This window comes from Cynara cardunculus (assembly GCF_001531365.2).
Source record: "Cynara cardunculus var. scolymus isolate 2C chromosome LG 15, CcrdV1, whole genome shotgun sequence".
In the NCBI taxonomy this organism is placed as follows: Eukaryota; Viridiplantae; Streptophyta; class Magnoliopsida; order Asterales; family Asteraceae; genus Cynara; species Cynara cardunculus.
This window is the reverse complement of record NC_037542.1, coordinates 13,127,773-13,148,657: the sequence shown is the minus strand read 5'-3', so window position 1 is coordinate 13,148,657 and position 20,885 is coordinate 13,127,773. Positions and strand designations below refer to the sequence as shown.

The 20,885-nt window shown below is 35.4% G+C and overlaps 3 protein-coding genes across 4 annotated transcripts; all 3 read right to left on the bottom strand.

Annotated features, from left to right (window-relative positions):
• Positions 1-817: 817 nt before the first annotated feature.
• Positions 818-5,850, bottom strand: LOC112528269 (DEAD-box ATP-dependent RNA helicase 21). Of its 2 annotated transcripts, XM_025139262.1 has the most exons (4): positions 5,690-5,850; positions 5,242-5,480; positions 4,536-4,634; positions 818-3,177 (listed from the first exon to the last, which is right to left on the bottom strand). In XM_025139262.1, the coding sequence occupies exon 4, from the start codon at positions 3,139-3,141 to the stop codon at positions 997-999; it is 2,145 nt and encodes a 714-aa protein (XP_024995030.1). In that variant the 5' UTR covers positions 3,142-3,177; positions 4,536-4,634; positions 5,242-5,480; positions 5,690-5,850; the 3' UTR covers positions 818-996. The 2 variants fall into 2 exon arrangements, with proteins under 2 accessions (XP_024995030.1, XP_024995031.1); XM_025139263.1 differs by lacking the exons at positions 5,242-5,480; positions 5,690-5,850 and having other exon boundaries at positions 4,536-4,802.
• Positions 5,851-7,315: 1,465 nt separating this feature from the next.
• LOC112528706 (probable protein S-acyltransferase 7) lies at positions 7,316-12,047 on the bottom strand. Its single transcript, XM_025139728.1, has 5 exons — positions 11,940-12,047; positions 11,533-11,715; positions 10,065-10,364; positions 8,887-9,120; positions 7,316-7,699 (listed from the first exon to the last, which is right to left on the bottom strand). The coding sequence occupies exons 1-5, from the start codon at positions 12,045-12,047 to the stop codon at positions 7,316-7,318; spliced, it is 1,209 nt and encodes a 402-aa protein (XP_024995496.1).
• A 721-nt stretch (positions 12,048-12,768) lies between these two features.
• On the bottom strand, positions 12,769-14,304 carry LOC112527323 (probable xyloglucan endotransglucosylase/hydrolase protein B). The gene is made up of 4 exons (XM_025137906.1): positions 14,260-14,304; positions 13,852-14,171; positions 13,538-13,731; positions 12,769-13,430 (listed from the first exon to the last, which is right to left on the bottom strand). Exons 2-4 carry the CDS (start codon positions 14,155-14,157, stop codon positions 13,031-13,033), a joined length of 900 nt encoding a protein of 299 aa, XP_024993674.1. The 5' UTR covers positions 14,158-14,171; positions 14,260-14,304; the 3' UTR covers positions 12,769-13,030.
• Positions 14,305-20,885: the final 6,581 nt, after the last annotated feature.

Here is a 20,885-nt window from a genome sequence, read left to right as displayed (position 1 = left end):
TAAATTAAATTAAACGGTTAAAAAAAAGACACCTCATAGAATGTACAAGGATGCATTTAACCCACCCCTTAGTAAAAAGCCCGTAACATATAAAGAACAATAATCCATATAGCATCTCCAACGGTTTCTTTAAAGTCGAGATAAATAAAGTTGAAGTTTTTTGATTTTTTTGTGGGTTTTTAAAGCTACTCCAGGAGAAAATGGATGAAAGGTTGAAATTTTCTCCAAATTTGGAAGATTCTTAAAAAACTTAAGAGGGTCTTTTACCAAACACTTATCTTACGTGATGAACATGGCAAAGATTGAAAATCTTACCCGGTAAGTAAGGAAAAAGCCTCTTGCCCAGTTCGTGCTTACCGAGTAAAAGACGCTTACCAACAATCTATTTTGATTACTGAGAATGTTACCAGATAAGGTAAGTGGTGACTCTTAGCGGTAAGCAATTACCAGAGGTAATTGTTTGGTAAATGACTCCCAAGCAAGAATGGTGATTCATGCCGGTAAGCGTTTGGTAAACAACCCCAAATTTTTTATAATTCGGAGATAACATATGAAACCAATCAATGAAATAAATGAAAGACGTAAACGATAATATTTTTGTTATATTATTATAGATATCAGTAATGGTGAAGGATCGTGTGAGAAAGAGAGTTAAAGTGAGAAGCGTAAGAAGGGATCTGAACCCTTGATCATTTTTAGTCTCTTGCCCAGCCATGAATTGTGCTTCTCACAAGATTTGATCCGTTGCATATCTGTGCATTAATGTGTATCCAAGGATGGAGATATCAATTATCTAGCAACAACAAGAGATCAAGAAGCAAATGGAAAGATGGTCCACCAAATATCTATTAAAATTCATGCTATCAAATAAGCAACAACAATTACAAATAACAAATACCAGCCTAAACTCCTGCTATAGCATCATCAAAACCAGTTCCAAGATTCAATTTCTAATGTAATTAAACATACATGATAATGCAGCATAATGTAATTACCTCAATGCGCAAAAACTGTATCGTTACGTCTGGGTGGTCTATCAGGAATCGATCCAGGCTTGAACTTTGAAGCCTCGTGTCTAGCAAGTTCAGGCGGCACGGGACTATTACTCTGCGTAAGCATCTGTTTAAGATCATAAAACACATCAGTATCATGTAGAGTCAAGAATGTGGTCGCTATACCCGTCTTCCCTGCACGACCCGTACGTCCTATACGATGAGTATACATTTCAATGTTCCCTGGCATATCATAGTTTATCACATGAGCTACGTCAGGTATATCGATCCCACGCCCTGCAACATCCGTCGCTACCAAAACGTTAAATCTTTTGGTCCTAAAACCTTCAAGGCTGATTTCCCTCTGCTCCTGTGACTTGCCACCGTGCAAAGTTGTCACACGGTAACCAGACTTTTCCAATGTTTTTGATACAAAGTCAGCGGACTTTTTAGTGTTTATGAAGACAATGGCGGTCTTATCCACAAGTTCATCCAGCAGTTTTTGCAACCTAGACATTTTCTCCGATTCCTTCACCATGATAACATGTTGTGTAATGAGATCAGTTGCCTTTCCTGCAGTTCCAATGGTCACAACAACAGGGTTCCGTAGATACTTTCTAGCTAGTCTCTCCACAGCTGGAGGCATAGTCGCACTGAACATATAAGTGGTCCGGTATATTCTTTTCTCATCAAGCTCTTCATCCTCATTCTCGGGTTTGAAGTTGCTTGATGGCATTGCATCCAGAACACCAACAACTTGAGGTTCGAAACCCATATCAATCATACGGTCAGCCTCATCCAGAACAACATAGTTACACTGGTTTAACACAGCATAACGCCTCTCTAGGCAATCGATAAGACGTCCGGGAGTAGCAATGACAACTTCACACCCTTGTCTAATCTTGAATCCTTGCTCTTCAATTGACTGCCCACCAACAATGGAAACAACTTTGATGCCTAAATAATGGGCGAACTTAACAGTCTCCTCCTCGATTTGCTGTGCAAGTTCTCGGGTTGGAGCCATGACAACCGCATAAGGGCCCTCGGCCTCATTTTCTTCACTGATGGGAGGAAGTCGGGTTATGTAAGTCAACATAGGAAGAACAAAGGCAGCAGTCTTACCTGAACCAGTCTCGGCAACCCCAATTACATCACGCTGTTGGAGACCAAGGGGAATAGCAGCCATTTGAATGGGGGATGGTGTTTTGTAACCAGCCCTCTCTACCGCTTTCAAGAGCTCAGAACTCAACTTACTTTCAACCCAACTCCTCATGGGCCTAGGGATTTTGGAACCCTTGTAAGATATATTAAAATCTTCCCTGAAGATCCTCCAATCTCTCTCTGTCATCTCCTCGAGTTTCTTCTCCGACCAGTGACGATCAACTCTCATGTCGAATGTATCATACATATCTGCAGCTTCTTCCTTGAGCCTCTGAGCAGCAGCCTCCTCTGGCCTTTCCTCAATCCCATCCTTCTTCCTAATCTCGTCTCTCAACTCTTTCTCGTTCTTTGCAGCCAACTTTTTCTGCTCCCTGCGATCCATACCAGCACGAAAACCTCTTCCAAAGAGGAGACGGGCCTCATGAGGGTTTTGATAGAGAATGTTCATATCACGAGAAGTATCCTCTGTGTTCTCCCAATCGAAGGAGAAACGAAACTTCTCGCTGGGCTTGATTACCCTTTTCTTAGGTTTCTTGGATCCCAAGTACTGCTCCTTGATGGCCTCAAGCTCCTTTTCACGCTCTCGCTCCGCAAGCTTCTCTAAACGGGCTCTTTCCCTAGCCTTGTGCTCTTCATCGCGTTCTCTGTCACGGTTCCGCCGCTCAGAGTCCCGTTCCCTTTCTCTCTCCCTCTCACGCTCCCTATCCCTATCCCTGTCTCTGTCTCTATCACGGCGATCACGGTCACGGTCACGATCGTAATCACGAGAAGAACGATGGTGCCGAGAGGCATCATCGGAGGACAGTGGGGGTTTAGATGATGAAGAATTAGGGTTATTCTGGAGAAGAAGCTGTTCAGAACGGCGCTTCTGTTCGTCAAATTCATCCTGGCGGCGCTTGAGGGCTAATTGTTCTCGCTCTGCTTTAGTGAGAAAGACAGGCTTCTTGGCCTGCAATTTCTCACCAATATCATCTGTGGAGCGTTTCATGTCTTAATCAAAGCTTCAAATGATCGGACTCAAGACCTATAATAATCAAGGAGCTTGTAAATACAAAAATCATAACACAGAAAAATGCGAGCTACAAAAAGTAACAACGAACGTGAAAAAAAAACCCAGTGCTCTTAAGAGACACATCTCATCTACATAATGTTGTAGCTAGTGAAAAGGAGAAAATCATATGAAATTTGATCTTTGAAACTCAAGTATTTGCTATGGCCTATATAGTATCAGATAGTCAAGAACAATATAAACCATATGTGTTCTCTCAAAATTTTCAATTCTCAACTAGGCTTTATACAACAAGCTTGCTTTTGAAAGCTACAATGGTAACTCAATCATAGCAACCGAGTCTTACAAAACCAATATACAACCAAAAATGTTAAGATACACCAAGTTTTCTTAACTCAAACCTCTAAAAAGTCCCTACAAATCTATGAATTAACATAAGCAATTCAGGGCCGGTCCTGAGATTTTTGGTGCCCACGGCGAAAAGTCCAAATGATGCCCAATTTAAAACATCCAAGTGCGGTAATTTACAATTGTCTAGCTTGTTCCTTCATAGACAGAGAGACCCATTAGTGTTTTTTGTTCATAAGTGTGATCTTATAGTTGAGTGTTTGCTTTAAAATAATATGCTGAGGTTTCTTTAATCAAGTTGTTATAGCCTTTGCGTTTAAACACCAACTCATCTACTTGTCCAAAACCAAAATAAGGAGCATCATAACACCAACTCATCTACTTGTCCCATTTACTACATCCCACATCTTCTATATAAAGCAAAATCAACACTAGTACCTTCTCAATCCAACTCCAAACATTTAATTGGTTGGTTCTTCGTCAATTGTTTACACTCTACAACATCAATGGCTCATTCCTACTTCACTAATTTTGTCCTCCTAGTTTTAGTCACTTAAGGTATTTGCCTATGGAATTAGCTATTGCATGACTCCGTTAGTCTATCATGTGTTTCATATAATCATATTTAGGGTCTTGACCAATGACAATCATGAGTTTCATATGTAAAATTGCAAAGTTAAGGGAGAACAGTCAAGTGAATTAGCTACTGCACATTCAAGTGAGGGCAAATCATCACTTAACTAGTGCACATTTATAGGTTTGTTCAACTATATTATAGCTGCTGAAGTTGTGGTAATATACATAAAAATCTAATGGGATTAGAACAAAAATAGGTGGATGATAACTTGAATATTAATCACAGAATGAAGAACTAAAACTCCAGAGATAGGCTTGATTGATTCGATGAGCAACTAGATCAATTAATAACAATAGTATTCATTTAACTTTAAACAAACATAAAAAGTATAGAACTTATGCCATGAACAACAAAACTTCAGTTAAAACCCATGAACATAAAAACTTACTTGTGCAGTTGAAGAGTCAATCTAAGAGAAATCAACAATGCAAGCTTCTGATAATTTCTGCAGCAAATTACTTTCCTCTCCTCTTTTCCTGTACCTAGGCTGGGATTAAAGAAATAAGGAGTATCAATCTTACTACCGGGGTACAGATAAGTTTGATGACATACACAACAACTTACCATGAAATGCATAATGAACCTATTGTCAGGCAAGAAACAAGTTTTTATGGTTTTAGCTCTTGCTATGTAATGATCAAAGTTTTAACATTTGGGTAAAACCTAACTAAACAAGATAAGTTAAATGACCCTAACCTAAACTAAACAATTAAACAAAATAACCCTAAATCCCTAATCTAAACAAAAGATCAAATCTTCAAATAACAATCTAAATCATCAGATTTTGTGCAGTCGAGAGTCGAGAGAGCGAGAGGCAAGAGTCGACTGCCGAGGAACAAGAGGTTTATAGTCTTATAGACATCTTTAGGTCAACCACCCAACAATTAACAAATGATAGATTGGCAGCAAAAGGCATGGATTTCAATTAGGATTTAGGCATACATGATACATTAACATTATACATACAGTGAATCAGTGATACAGTAACAGTACTAGAAACACAAATGACAAACCACAGAGGACCAATTTCACAGCTTGCAATCAAACAAGAATTAGAAACATAAAAAAAAACAAGTAAAGTAAATAACCCTAACCTCACAAGTCACAAGATGCGAGAGCGAGAGGCCGAGAGCCGGTCAATGGTCGAGACTCGAGAAGCGAGAGCCGATTGAGTCAAGGCCGATTGCGATTTCGATTCGTGAATCGCGAATTTGTTTATGTTCGTGAGTTCGTCCGTGAGCGAGGCGAGAGTCGAGGGAGGACGAACTGAGCGAAGGTCGATTGAGATTGAGATTGTAGTCGCCACTATGCATATGCCGCCACCACCACAATTCTTAATTCAACAAATTGAAGAATTAAATACTGGAATCACTCAACTTAAAAAAAATCCCAAATTGATGGTTTCGAGTCCCAAAAACTTATCAACTCAACCATTCAATCCGCAAAAATAAAAGAAAAGAAAACGATAACACCATCTGCAATATACTAATGAATACATGTAATATATGAGTAAATGCAGAGAGAGGGGGGGGGGGAGATTACCTTGTTGTGAAGCTGATGAAATCAACTGAAACGGGACTCCTGAGAATGAAGAAACCCTCGATTTTCTATTGGCAAATACCGACGTATAATCTATACAGTACTTCTAACGAATTAACAAGTTCCTTCTGATTTTTGGTTCGTTTGGATGATTGATTGCAGGATCGACGATTAAGAAGGCCTAGGGTTTGGGTATGTATCATATACCATTGCACCCAAGTGACTTGCAAAATGCTAATCCTACTTTTTACGATTTTGAGTGATTAATTTGAATTTTATTATATAAATTTCATGTTAAATTAAATATTTGTATTTTTAAATTACTCTACTACGGGTGTATGGGATTGTTTATTTGAAATAACTTATATTTTTCTACAAAAGTACATATCAACTTATTATAAGTAAGAAGAGTAACTTTTTCAAAAACTTTTTATTATCGGTTTGACACCATTATGTAACATATTTAATAAAATTCAATTACATTTATCAAGTATTTATTATTAATTTATCAATATAATTACTAATAATAATAATAATGTTGGTGTTGAAATTATGATTAAAATAACAACAATTCCATTATGTTCAAAAAATATCTTCGACGCTAAACTCCGGTTAGAAAATCGATAGGCACATGCCCTCTTTCAATTGTAGTTTACTATGAAAACTGACGACAAATTAACTATACTAATAACATCTAATGTAATTCAACATATGCACAAATTTTACACGCTTTCGATGTGTAAAAAAACAAGGCAACTGCTTACTGCTACAATAGTCATCAGCATAATCTTCATAACAATTGTTGAAGGTAATTCAATTGAAGTTATCAAACGAATCCAATATATCATTAGAATGTAGGTGGTAACAGATTGGTAGACATGCTAAGGATCAAAATGCAACCCATCGAAGAGAACAAGTCAAGTTCCCATGCAACACATTAACATAAGTAACCGGCCTAGGGTCTTGAAGAAAACAACCACTCTATCATTTCGAATAGATGTAGATGTCAGGTATGCATATATCCCACCACCGGCCCCTGCTGGATATACTAAGATCGTTTAGTTAGCAGAAGTAACCTGTAAGGATTAAGACAACATTTACCTCTGTACCATTATGTTGATTGGTTCAAGACATGGTTCTTTCAGAAGACGTAGAATGTACAGATCAAGAAGTAAGGAACAATACGTAAACATAAGATACACATACGAGTCCTACATTGCATCTTATCACATTTTCTTGAAAAATAAACGAACTATAGCCCTTCAAACAGTCAACATCCATCTACTTACAAAATCTTCGGGTTGTTAAAGAAACCAACAAACAAAAGCAAACAAACGCAGTATATCCTAACCAGAAATGGGTTTGGAAAGAAACCAACAGATACCCATATTAACTTGGCAACTTTTAATCCATTCATTGATGAATATCAGTTGCTAAGCAAAAGTTATAGCTACACCCCACAAGAACAAAAAATCCAAACATCTTCACATTTTATAGCCCCCAACTAAAAAACAATGGGAACAAGGAAAAAGAGAAACAAAAAAGAGAGGGAGAGACCCCCTGTATGATCCATTCAGACAGGACACCTATTTCTATCTTGTTTTGCCTTCCTATTGGCAGCAGATGACTTTATAGTCCTCCATTTTTCTTAGATTTCTCTCTAGTTACATTTTCTGCTATAAACTTCGACGCCAATCTATGCAATTCAGGCCCGTTCGACCATTTACCCGAATGATCCGTTTGATGGGTCTCACATCTCTCCAAATCAAACTCACTTCCCTCGTAAGAAACATCTGTGTCATAGCTTTTCTTTGTATAGTTGCCGCTGAAGGCGTATGCAAAGTATCTTGAACTGTTGTATTGAGAATACCATTCAGGTTTTACGAATGAACGGAATTTATGTTGGGAGGGGGGTATCTTGGAGAAGAGGACGTCCTTGATATTACTAGCACATCCATGGTTATAGGGATTCATCCTTCTTTCGTATCTATATCGGAAATTCTCATAAGTAGTCTGCATAAAAAGGACAACTTTCAGAAACTGGGAAATGGAATTGATAAGAAGAACAATGAGGAAACACTAAAAAATGGGGGGTCTAGCAGTCCTAGGCAGTGCATTTGGTACACTGGACATGATAGAACAGATCAGGGATCAATATTCCACGTTTAACAGGACAGAGTGGAACAGGTGTTCTTTCACCCCCCACCCCATGGAACAAGCTGGATAGACCGAGATTTTACAAATATAACCTCAAGATTAAACCTAATTCTCTTCTAAGACATCAAATAAACATTTCTCTTTACATTTTATTCATTCTTAAATTTTTATTTATGGTATTTTATGATCTTTAAAATTTCACTTTACTGTCATCAAAATATTATTTTTATACCATTTCTATATTTTTGATTAATTTATGTAATTTACTATATTAGCAATAATAAAATAACACAGAAAAGGTACAGATGAAAAATTGGAAACTACATAAACTTTTATTTTGATGTCATTTTGATTGTCTTGATAATATTTTTTAATAATATATTTTGTTTAAAAACTATTTATTTTATTATAACTTAATAAATTACATAATTAATCAAAATATATGAACAACTTATTAGAGGTAAATTGGTCATTTTATCTGTTATATCCCATCCAGATTATGTCTTATCAAACGCTTTACAACTGTTTTGTCTTGTTCTATGATGTGTCTTGATATCAAATGCACCCTACATGGACAGAACTGGACGGGGAAAGAAGTGTGACAGGTTATAGGGTTTTAAAAAACTTGGGAAGTTTAGTAATTTATCAATATTGTTCCACACATTTTGGTGGGACTAGAAAAAAACGCATTTTTGTCCTACTCAAGCTCGGTCTTGTCCCAGTCTAAATCTCATACCAAACGTGGGACAACAATATTTTGTACTATCCAGTCCCATGTACCAAGCGCGCCCTTGATAGGACTTGTAATTTATTAAGTTATAATGGCATTACAATAAGTTGTTAGGATGAAAATAGGTGACCTAAACAAATTCTATCGACAAATTTGGGTTAATCTAATAGGACACAAAAAAGCCTCATTTTTCAATAGCTTCAACTTATTAGAACTTGTTCAGGTCGTCAACAACTTATTGTAACACCATTATCAAGTACTTTGGTAGGACGCCCATCCTAAAAGACCCATTTTATTGTAGCGAAAAAGATACCTGATTGGTGATGACCAAATAAAGATGAAACACGGAGAGGCCTCCTACAAACCACGAAACTGTAAACGTGTATGATATAAGAATCCCTGATGCAGGAGACTTCATAAAAGCTTCCCAGAGGCTGCAATTCTTGGCGTTCATAATCAAGATGATGTTTACCCAACACATAGCGAAAACATAAAGGCACAGCAGTGCTGTTGAGGATACAAACATGAAAAAGTATAGGTAGTTCCTCTGAAATTCACAAGTTTGGTATTGTTAGATATATAACTTTCCAACTCGAGTGATAATATTAACAGAAGAAAAGTAACCATTTCTATCTCGATTCTTGAAAACAAGAATTAAAGGCCATCTTAACACATTATGTACTTATGTGTTTGTATCTGATCCATTTCTAATCTCGAGTGCAAAAAAATGTGAGACTTTGAGAATAAAAGTGCACTTCTCGTATTGTGATTATGGCATATCGATAGGTGATATGAGCATGGTTAGGGGCTGTTTGGTTGGTTTTCCATCAAGTCCTGTGTGGATTAATATGTCTGTATAGACTGAAAAGGTTTTTGTATGGGAGGGTTTTTCATAGATAGAAGAAGCGTGTTTTTTAAATGGTAGGGGCAGCTTTGGAAAAAACTTGTCTTTTTGCATCAAGCTCTCCGCTAAAAGCTTACCGAATAAGCCACTTTCTATATCATTAAGCCACTGCCAAACAATCATATATAGCGGACTAAATAAGTTGCGAGTCCTATTAAGCTGCTAACATACATGCTCTTAGTTTTATGTGTTGCTTGTAATTCCTTCATGTGTCAGTGTTACCTTAAAAGAAATAAAAATTGCAACTTTTTTCCTAGAATGATAAGGGTTATTACGCGGACGAGGGCAAGTTCACAAATGGAAACGACAAATATTTGATAACCTAAAAACCCAACTATTCTTATGCTTTATTGATGATGAGTGTCATGATAGATATTCATCATAAAATACATGATATTCATCATAAAAAGCATGACATTGATGATTATTCGTTGTTGTTATTCATCATGAATAATACATGAAATAATTGGTTATCACGTTCTCAATCTATTTATGGTTCTAGTTTGAACTTTCTTCTACGCAAACATGGTTAAGGTTTGCATGTATATGTAAGAATAAGCAAAAGGATATGACTAGAAGAAGCATACCTTGCCGATACACTGTCCTACCCATGGGCAATGATGATCAAAGCGGTCAACACAGTTATTACAAACAGAGCAATGTGAGCATCTTGGAGGACGATAAAGCATGCAAGTTTGACAAAACTTGACCCTCACGACCATTCCATTAACATTAACGCTTTTTGTAGGTGGAAGATATCGACCGCTTGCTGCCCAGTCAGTAGACATGCTACAGGCATCCCAATCATCATCTAAGTCTGGATTTGGTGGATTTCGCGGAATAATGCCAGGATCTCTTGCAGAAACAAGAAAGATAAGGACAAGAATCTGCAGTATATGACAACCTCATACAATCAAAGCCCATTTAGCAAAGACCAAGGCTTCATAAATCTTAAGCTAACAATAAGTTGTTCAAATCCATTTTTCATCAAACCTTATGAATCGGCTTAATGACCCTTGATGCGTTTGTTCGTCTTAAAAAAGCCGGGTTATTTAGCTAAATGACCTCCTGACAACTGCTTTTTTAAATCCATCACCTTCTAACATGTTTTAAGGCATTCTCGTGTATGGAAGTAGGATTTTTCTATCAAATGTATTCCCAAACCTATTAGAAGCATAGTTGTTAAAAGAAAGAGCCTAGGCTCGGAGGCTCATAAGACTCAAGGTCTTGGGTTTTTTAGAAGTTGAGGCTAGGCGTATTCACGAGGCTCACTAAGGCCCAACGCCTTCGCTGAGGCGCCTTGTGGGCCTAGGCGCACCTCATAAAGAGTTACTAAATACCAAGTCAAACCCCAATATTGAATAAGTTTTCTCAACTTCTTATCTCCTAGACTTCTTAAAAGAACAGCTATTAAATAGATGATATAAGTCATTAAATACCCGGTTATTATAACTTCAAGTCTCTTTCTCTTTAAATACCCAGACCTTAAAACTTCTTCCTCATGGCTCACGTTTTAACCCTTCACTCAATCACCCGTCTGCCTCTATCGAAGTACTGCTGGTTGCTGCACTGGAGTTCTTGCTACATATTTGAGTTGTGTATAACTCTGTGTGTGTGTATATATATATATATACACACTTTTTTGTAAGATGCGCCTCACATTTCTGAGGCCCATGCCTCACGCCTAGGCCCCGAAACCCCTTTGCCCCTAAGTGCTCCTTGAGCCTTTAAGATTAGAAGGTCATGGAATTAAAAGAACTTGTCAGAAAGGCCATTTAACCAAAAAGACCATTGTAGAGCTAGTTCAGACAATCGTATCTCCGGATATGAAGGTAATAGATCATTGTTTTTCTTTTTTCACAATACCAAATTTTATTCATAAAGGAGCCTTCTTCTTAGCTTTGGTGGTTGCTCACAACATAAGCAAGTCAGATTCATCAACATAATAGTATGTCACTTGTTCTTTTTCATCAATTTGTTGTTTGCAGCACTAGAATGAGCAAAAGAAAGATTGCAATAAACCAGAATCATAACATAGAGGAAGAAACAACTCACATATACAGTGAAGACAGCAGGAATAGCTACTAAAAGAGGGCCTAAGTTATTGGGGAAGTTATCCACAAGAGTTTGAGAAACCAGAGAGCAAAACAAGATTACAGGAACCACAATGAGGCTAATAGTAAGGTAAAGGGACCTGGCATCAGGACCAAATATTAATCTGCCTCCTAAGGCAAAAATCTGCAAAAAAGAAAACAATTACAACACCTTAAGCAATTTCCCTTTCCACCCAGAAACAAAACCAACATGAATCATCAACCATTTTGATGATGGCAAGGTAGATTTCTTCAGATTTAAAAATGGAAATTGGGTCTTGTTCATCTAGTTTGTGTTGTTATAATGAGAATAAACTCTCTGATTATAATATATGCCTATAAAAAAAGAACATTGAATCATAATCATACATTGTTTCCTTTCCAAACTTGGTAAAGGCGGAGTGAAGGGGCATTGACATTTTTATTGCTGTTTTGCTTATCGGATAATCCGCGAGAAGGGCAGGAAGTCTTGTTCATGGCCAAATCAAGGTTGCAATGCTTCCCAAAAAAGGCCCCAAAAATCCTACGACGAAAACGAGCATAAAATCAAATTTGAAATCCCAAATTCTTGATGCATTACGAACAAGATCTTGAGAAGAATCCTGACCTTTTCTTTGTTAAGAAAGGTTGATGGGGCCAAGGAAACAAAGCAACCCAATATTGTTATCGATCAGACAGATTCAAAGTGCCAGAAACAAATTGTTTAAAAAAGGGATTTTTATTTGCTCGTGGAGAAGCCCCTTCTTCTCCCCGTGTAATGTGTTATCTATGATATTGCTCTCTTAGTTATCTTTCTTTCTCTCGTCTCTCCTCCCCCTTTTTCTGTTTATGGGAATCCACCCTTTTGTTCCTTTCTTTCTATATAGAGTGAACTACATTTTTGGTCCCTTTTCTATGCCTGTTTTCTGGTTTTAGCCCTTACAATTCGTAAACTATGTTTTAGTCCATTTTCATGGCTTGTATCCTGAAGTGGTTGGAGACCATGACCGGAGATGGATGTGACAACAGGATGAGCAAAGACGATTGACAATGGTGGAGCAGTCATGTTGCCCCGAAGAAGTCACGAAGGTTTTGATCGATTGGTTTCATTATCATAAAGAATGGGAAGTGGGTCGGCGGAATTTTCATGATCCATGTTAATGGGCTAATCGAGCCGATAAAAGGGTCCAAAGATCATCAAGAAAAGATCCGTTCTTTATCATAAAAACATGTAAATTCGACAATATTATTCAGTAATTAGTAGATTTTCAACATAAAGATTGGTACAAGTCCTTATAAAGTGGGAATAATTGAATAATAAGGTGGAAGAAAGAATACAATGACAACATAGGATTACATATATTTGTGATTAAGATGGGGAAGTTTGACTGAAATCCCATCATAAATTCGATCCTCACTTCATAAATATTATATTATATAGGATTCAAATCGGATGAGAATAATATATGGAATCCATTGATTTAGACGTCGCGATCTCTCTTGCATTCAGGTGCCATGGTGGGGAATCGCTTACGGTCAGTGCAATAGTTGTAAATGGTGTATTTACTACGAACCCATCGGAGACGACGCCATTGGTAAGCATCAAGATCTTGGAAATCCTTCTGGTCCCACCATTGTTTGCCTTGGGTTGCACAGAACTTTGCATTTACCGATGATTCACAGCCGTCGATGTGGAAACTCTTGTAGGCTGCAACAAATGGTCCCTTTGACCAATCGGTCTTCTCCAACCCACCTCTCGTCGCCCAATCGTCGGCATTCCATAGGCTCGAGTAAATCTTCATCGGTTGGTTGAATGGAAATCTAACCCCCAAATCTTTACTGTTCTTAAACACCCTGATTGGAACATCATCCACAAAAAACCTGCATGCCCAAATCCCAATAATATTATATATATATATATATATATAGATATATGTAAGTATATGGCCGGCCGGAGGCCAGGCTGCAAAGAAAGAAGCAATACTTACACAATCTGGTAAAGATTCCAGAGAACGGAGTAGGAGTGATAAGCTTTGGTGGGATCAAACCAAAGGTAGATGCGTTGCTCCCGGTCACCCTTCCCGCCGGTGAAGACGTTGGTCTGAAGAATGTACGGCTGCCCTGTTCTGTTCCCCAAAAACTCAAAATCTATCTCGTCATGCTCAGAGTTTTGCGACGAAAGCTGCGATGATTCCAATAAAACCACACATTTTTAGCTTGATTTATACACAGACAGTAAGAGTGAGAATGGGAATGGGAATGGGAATGGGAATGGTTTAAGAGAGATTATATATACACATACATAAAAGGCGGTGACGGTGCCGGCGGAATCTCCGGGAACCATCTTAATCTGCATACTGAAATGGCCGAAGAGGTAAGATCCTTTGGATTGGAAGCCAGTGCCTGTGTATTTGTCTAAAGATAGTTGGATCTCAGAACCACCATTGAAGTATTTGATATGGTCGAATGCCCAAGTGGGGACATAGTTCCTTCCAAAAGGTACAGCTACCGGCGTCCTTGGAGCTGCTCCCATGGTGATATCCGCCATTGCCAACACACAGAGACACATCCACACCAGATGCCCTCCTCCCCATCTATGACGCATCATTCTTGTTGTACGTACTGCAAGAAAGTAGAGAAACAAGTCCGTAAGAAGGAAAGAATTAATCCAAAGTTTGAACAAGGTTGGGTTTCAAGTAGGAGAGCTTACAGTGAAAGAAAGATTCGAGTGATGAATCCAGATACGAGGAAGAGTGTGTGTGGATAAATGAAAGTGGAGGAGTGTATATATATATGTGTGTATGTATATGTATGTGTATATTATTGGTGGGATAATGATGAAGATAATGGCAGTGTAGCAAGAGAGCAATAATTAAGCAGATGATACAGAAGGCAACAGCTATATCAATCAGAAACCCTATTTATGGGATTAGCTGTTATTTTTAACTATTTTTTTTTCTTTTTAATTATAAATTTAGTCCCGTCATTATAGGGGAAAACCAACTTTATACACTTTAAGAGGATATTTATTAAACGTTTACTTGTTAAGTACTTATCAAATAAATTTCTTTGATGAATATGATAAGGATCAAAAATTTTACCGGATAAGAATGATGAGAATGATGGAGAATCTTACCTGGTAAGTGAAGATTATAACTCTTACCCAAGTAAACGTTTACCTAGTAAATTGTTGCATTCAATACATTTTGATGTACTAAAATCTTACTCATCAAAATAATTTATAGTAAAAGTAATTTTATTTCATTTATAAATATAAGGATTTATTCGTTAAAAAAATGTTCACGAACCTAACTCTTTAATGATTTGTTTGTTATAAAATAATTTAAGGACTTAAATCACTTAAAATGTAATAATTTATTAAGAATTTTGGATTTTTTTTTCTTAAAAAAACTAAATGATAAGTTAAATTAAAGTGTTTAGGAATGTATGTTTAGGTTTTACTTCATTTAATAATATATTGAAAAAAGTGAAAGGAAATTTTAAAAATTATTAAAATCTATTGGAAACAACTTTTCAAAAAGCTACCAACTTAACAAAAAGCTATTGACCAGAATGGTATTCAGGAATATAAAAGTGTACGAGTTTAATTTATAGATAATGATATATACATCTCGTTTATATTAAAATCAGATTAAATCATTAAAAAAATATAAAAATTAAGTTGTAGGGGTTGTTTAGCAGTTGCAGAATGGTTTGGTGCAAAATAATTAAGTAGTCGGAATGATTAAGAAGCTCTCATGATATAGTACAAAATGAAATTTAATTGTTTGACAATTGTTTACGATGAAATTAGAGCGCTGAATAGTTAAAGTAGACCTAAGATACAAAATCATTCGGAGGGTTTAGAACTATTAAGAGACAAACTTCTTTTGTCAAACAAGATTCATCTTTTAACGATTCAGAGACTGTTACTTAATTCAACTATTAAAAGTTAAACAAACAACCCCTTATTATTGATGTGTTAAGGAAAAAAGTAGTAAACAGAGTGCACTTAACATTAAATACAGAGTGTATTTAATCTACCCCTAAAATTTATCGTATATAATCCAAAAATACTAACTATAAGCCAGTTTTGGCTTATCAAACAATAATTTTTTTTATTAACCTGGATATCCAACCCGCTATGCGAGCCGACTAATTCCAGGATGACCACTTGCTTTGCAGATAGCCCGGAGTCACCGCATTTGAACCTCCATGGCCACAAGGGGATTTTTATTTCTCCTTGAATTTGAACCTGAGACCTCCTGGTACTTTTGATCTTTGGAGGCAATCTCAAACCAATCAGGCATCATCCTTGTTTTGAACAAGTTCAAGAAAAACCAAGTGTGAAACCAATTTTCTCAAAATGAAAATGTCTTATGCTTTAAAACCCTAATCATGATATCTCTTTTCTCCCACTTTACACCTCAAAACGCGTTTATATTTTTATGACAAAATACATGAAAATAAATCATAGTTTTATTTAAGTATTTTGAGAATATATTCAAAAACATGTCTAAAAATTTATAGTTAAAAAATGTATATTTTAAGAAACATCCTTTTTAAAATCCGTCAAAATTTATTTCGCAAGTAAAATTTAGTGTCAAAATAAATACTTTCATACCATAGACCGTAAAAGTTAGATTATGATTACATAGAATAAAAACGAGAGCTTTTTTGAAAGATTTAACAATTTATTAAAAATAAAGGAGTGAAACATAATCTTATGTGACGTAGAACCAACATGATACAAGCAATATGAGAAAATAGAGCGAAACAAAACCAAGAACAAAGCAAAGAGAACAACCAAAATTAACAAGACATCAACAAACCGAGCAAACGAAAACAACAGGCAAAAGTCAAACTTAGAAATCCAAAGTTCATGAAACAGCCAATGTGTAACGCCTGTAATTTTGGGGTCTTCATTATAAGCTTGTTCGTGATTGTGTGGCTTTAAAGTGATCATTATGCAGTGAGGTTTGGTAATAAGACATCACTGGGTGCGTGGGAGTAGAAGCGGGCGGAAAAAATCGAGTTTTCGAGCGGAAAAAACCCTTCTCGCGACCTGCCACGCGACATAAGTTGCAACCAAGATCATGTGGGATTTTGTTTGTGAGCTGCTGCATACGGGCACCTAGTGACACAACTTGGGTCGTGGGCTAGGTCGACGGATGCACCTGATCTGCACTTAAAGTTCGATTTTGAGTCTTTTCTTCCTAATTTTCATCCCACTCTTCTCCTCGTCCATGTTTCTCTCGATCTATAAGATATTTGGGGCCCTGGAACCAATTTTTAAGCCTTTTCAAGAGCATTATGGGGGATCTTAGTGTTCTTAGGGGTTGGTGGGAAGCTTCTAAACTACCATTTCTTGACCTAAGGTTTGGTCACTTTGCATCCTGACCTCAGCCTCCTCCTCTTTGTGATGTTTTACAATAACTTGGAAGTTCAAAAGGGTGTTCTTGAAAACTTTGCACCATAGATGTGGAAGTCTATCTTGGGGATCTCGAGTCTCCACAATGGAAGCCGGGGTTTGGTTTGGAATCTTGGTTTAACATAACATCATAATGCGACTTCAAGTTGTTTTGTGAAAAGTTTGTACATGCTAAAGATGTATGTTTTGAAGTCTTAAGATATTTTACTCGATGTTTATCAAATGTGTGATTTATTTGATGAGATTTGTATTTCCGTACACTTGATTTTTAGAAAACATTGTAAAACGTCTGTATTTTGGATTTTTGGACATCTTGATAAATAAAACCACAAAGTGTGTGTGTGGGGGGGGGGGGTGATGATCCATTCCTCTTTGGGAAACTATTTGAGGTCGGTGCACATTTAGTGTTTTTGGTTTTATAAATCGTTTGGGAAAAATGCATGATACTATGTTATTATATATTTTGGAAATGTAAATAGTATGTTTTCATTTGTAAAATGATTTATCGCAACCAACGATGAATTTTTGAGTTTAGTCATTTTTTGAAAACGTATTTGCATAGACATTGGTTGAGTGCGTTTTAATTGTTTACGATGAGTTCTACTGAATATTCAATTATGTTGTTGAGCGTTTACTCGGTTTTGACTCAGATGAGTCTCAGGGGACATTTGTCTAGTTTAATTTGCCCCATCACGAGCTTTTGGAATTATATACCCTTGTGGCATATTCATTTGAAAGTTACATATTTTATGTGCCTTGGTCGTTCAATTAGTCTCATGCAATTGATCTGTATGTATAAGAGTCGGTTTATTGGTTTAAAGGGGGATTATTATCCCTGTTTTGTAGTTTGGCGACCATACGAGGGATAGACTTGGAATGGTTGAGCTTGGCGCCTATAAGAGCGATAGACTTTGAGTGGTTAAGTTTGGTCATGTCGGTATTTTGGAAAGGAACCGTGTGGGGTTGGACTCTAAGACCTATGAGTTGTTGATGTTTTATTGTTTTAGGTGGGAAGTTTAGATGTTTTGGCTACAATTTATAGCGAGTGGTCACCAAGCTATGGTTTGAAAATTTTCGATGGTACCCTAATCGGTCGTACACGAAGCTAGTAGCCTGCATTGGTACCCTAATGAGTCATATACAGGGCTAGGTCTTCTAGCGGTGCTCGTTGGAGCCGTATACGAAGACCCATGACTTTTGTGGTGAAACTCATCTAGAGAGCAAGTAGGAATCTTGGTTACCCTCAGGTCTTGGGGGATCCGGTGGTACTTATTAAAGTCATATATGGAGCTTGGTCTTGCGGTGGCACTCGGTAGAGTTGTATACGGAGCCCAATACCCTTGAGTGAAACTCGATAACATTTGATGATTGACTTTCTTTGTGCGATCAATGGAAACAAATCTCCCTCGTCACTGAAAGATGTTTTTACTATGATATAAACATTCCATTTTAGAAGTTGTTATTTAAATAAACACTCTTTCAGTTTTTACCATTTTATAATTATAATGAAAACTGTTTGAACTTACTGGGCGTTGAACTTAACCATTTTTGTTCGTCCGCACATGTATCAAGTCTTTAATGGGAATGATACCAACGACACCATGAAAAGATGAGTGCTAGTTAGATATACGAGAATGATTTAGTTATTCGGGAACGTCTTTTTAGATTTAAACATCGGAAACAAAAAAAAAACCATCCACCCATCCCGATCCAAAACCACCAAAACAACAAAAAGCTACTTGCGAAGCGAGCCAAAAGGCGTAAACATCTAGTCCTTGACCCATACGCCTTTCTAGCCACAACAAATTAAAGACCTTTACTCGTCTAAAATATACGTGTTTATTTATTTTAATAGATTTTATCCTATTTTTATTCCTTGTAATAATTATATAATATGTTTAATAATAACAAATATATATTGATCATTTAATTTTTTATTTTTATTTTTGGTATTATTATTAAATAATAATAAAATATAAATAATTGATTATACCAATAATGAATTTTATTTTTAAAAAATGGGAATGAAATCTGCAAATGAAATAACACCACTTCAATATCATTTTACATCCCACCAACCAAATAACGTATCACTTTATAAAAGATACCTAATTATTAAATAATTATTTGATTTTATTATATAAAAAAAAATTAAATCTCATTTTCTGTAAAATATGTTTATCTTTTTTTCCTTTTAATACTAAAAAATAATTATTAACAATAATGAGGATTATAATCGAAAAATGTAACAAAAATAAGTTATCCAATTAGCGTTTTAATAAGTTAGTTTATCTTCATCCAAACGTGTACCAAAAAAATAAGTTAGCTTATGTTCGTCAAACAATACTTTACATGCAATCTTGAATTTTAAATAATATCCATTATGTTTATCAAATACTTTATAATATAATATACATCAGTGTATTTAGTTTTTTAAATTTAAATTTTAAAAGTTTCAGTCGGTTGTAACAAAATATATATCAAAATTACATTTTATTTGAAAAGATAACTTCAACATTGACATTTATAATCCATGAATAAGCTTATTAACACAATTTTTAGTTCTTCAACATTTAACTCAAAGATTTGTAATTATATTGCAACACATTTGGATTTTTCATTGTCAAGTTGCATAAAAAACAAACATATTTAATGCAATTTCTAATTTTGGGAACATATATTCAGAAGATAATATTATAATTTTTTATATTGATGTGACACTAGTTTTTAATTTTTTTTAGTAACCTGGATATCTTATCCGCTATGCGAGTCGACTAATTCCATGATGACCATCCGTTTCACAGGTTGTCCGGAGTCATTGTAATTGAACATTTGTGGCTACAAAGAGGATTTTTATTCCTCATTGGATTCAGAATTGAAACCATCAGATACTTTTAACATTTAAAGCCCCAACATCAAACCCGATTTTAAATCACTGCTTTAGACATAGTTTTTGCAAACCCTAAATTATGAAATAGTTTTTTTTTAACTATACAGATTAAATGTTTAATTTATGTAAAATGTTTGTGGACAGATTAAAAAGTGTTGGTCTTTTTGTATAGAAATCTTTCAAATAGGTTTTCAGGCTACGTTTGATGAGCTAATTGATGGATGATAAACTAACTGATATATGATAAATTACTGATAATTGATAAATTAGTAAATTAATAAATTTTCTTTAAAACAAACCATTAATAATCAAAATGTTAATTACTGCAAACCATATGATAAAGAAAATTAAATAATATAATATATTAATAGACAAGGTTAATTTACAATTTAAATTAATTAATAATTTAAAACTAACATTAGTTAATAATCAGTATTTAATAATACTAAATTACAATTAATATTAATTATGATATAACTGAAGAAAATGACAAAAAACTCTCGAAGCTTATAAGCTACTTTTTTTCTAAGGTCTAAAATAGCATGAGGCATGGCGGTGAGGTCAAGTTTTAAACCTTGCACGTTGAAGATGCGAAATTTTCGAGACATCACATAAGACGAAATTTGTATGTTATATATCTATACTATATTATAAAATATTTGACAAAAAACCCTTAAAAATAAATTTTTATGCATAAAGTACTGTTTATTGATACATATTACTTAAAATTCAAGATTACAAGTAGTTTTGCGTAAATACAACTTACTAAAGCTTCATTTTTAAATTCGTGTAATTAACTTCAGATAAACATAATCAAATACAAGATAAACATCAATTTTAAATATAAAAAATCTAAAATATAACTAAAATAATCATTAAATTTTAACAGAATATCTAATTATTATCTTTAAAAAAATATTATTAANTTAATAAATTTTCTTTAAAACAAACCATTAATAATCAAAATGTTAATTACTGCAAACCATATGATAAAGAAAATTAAATAATATAATAT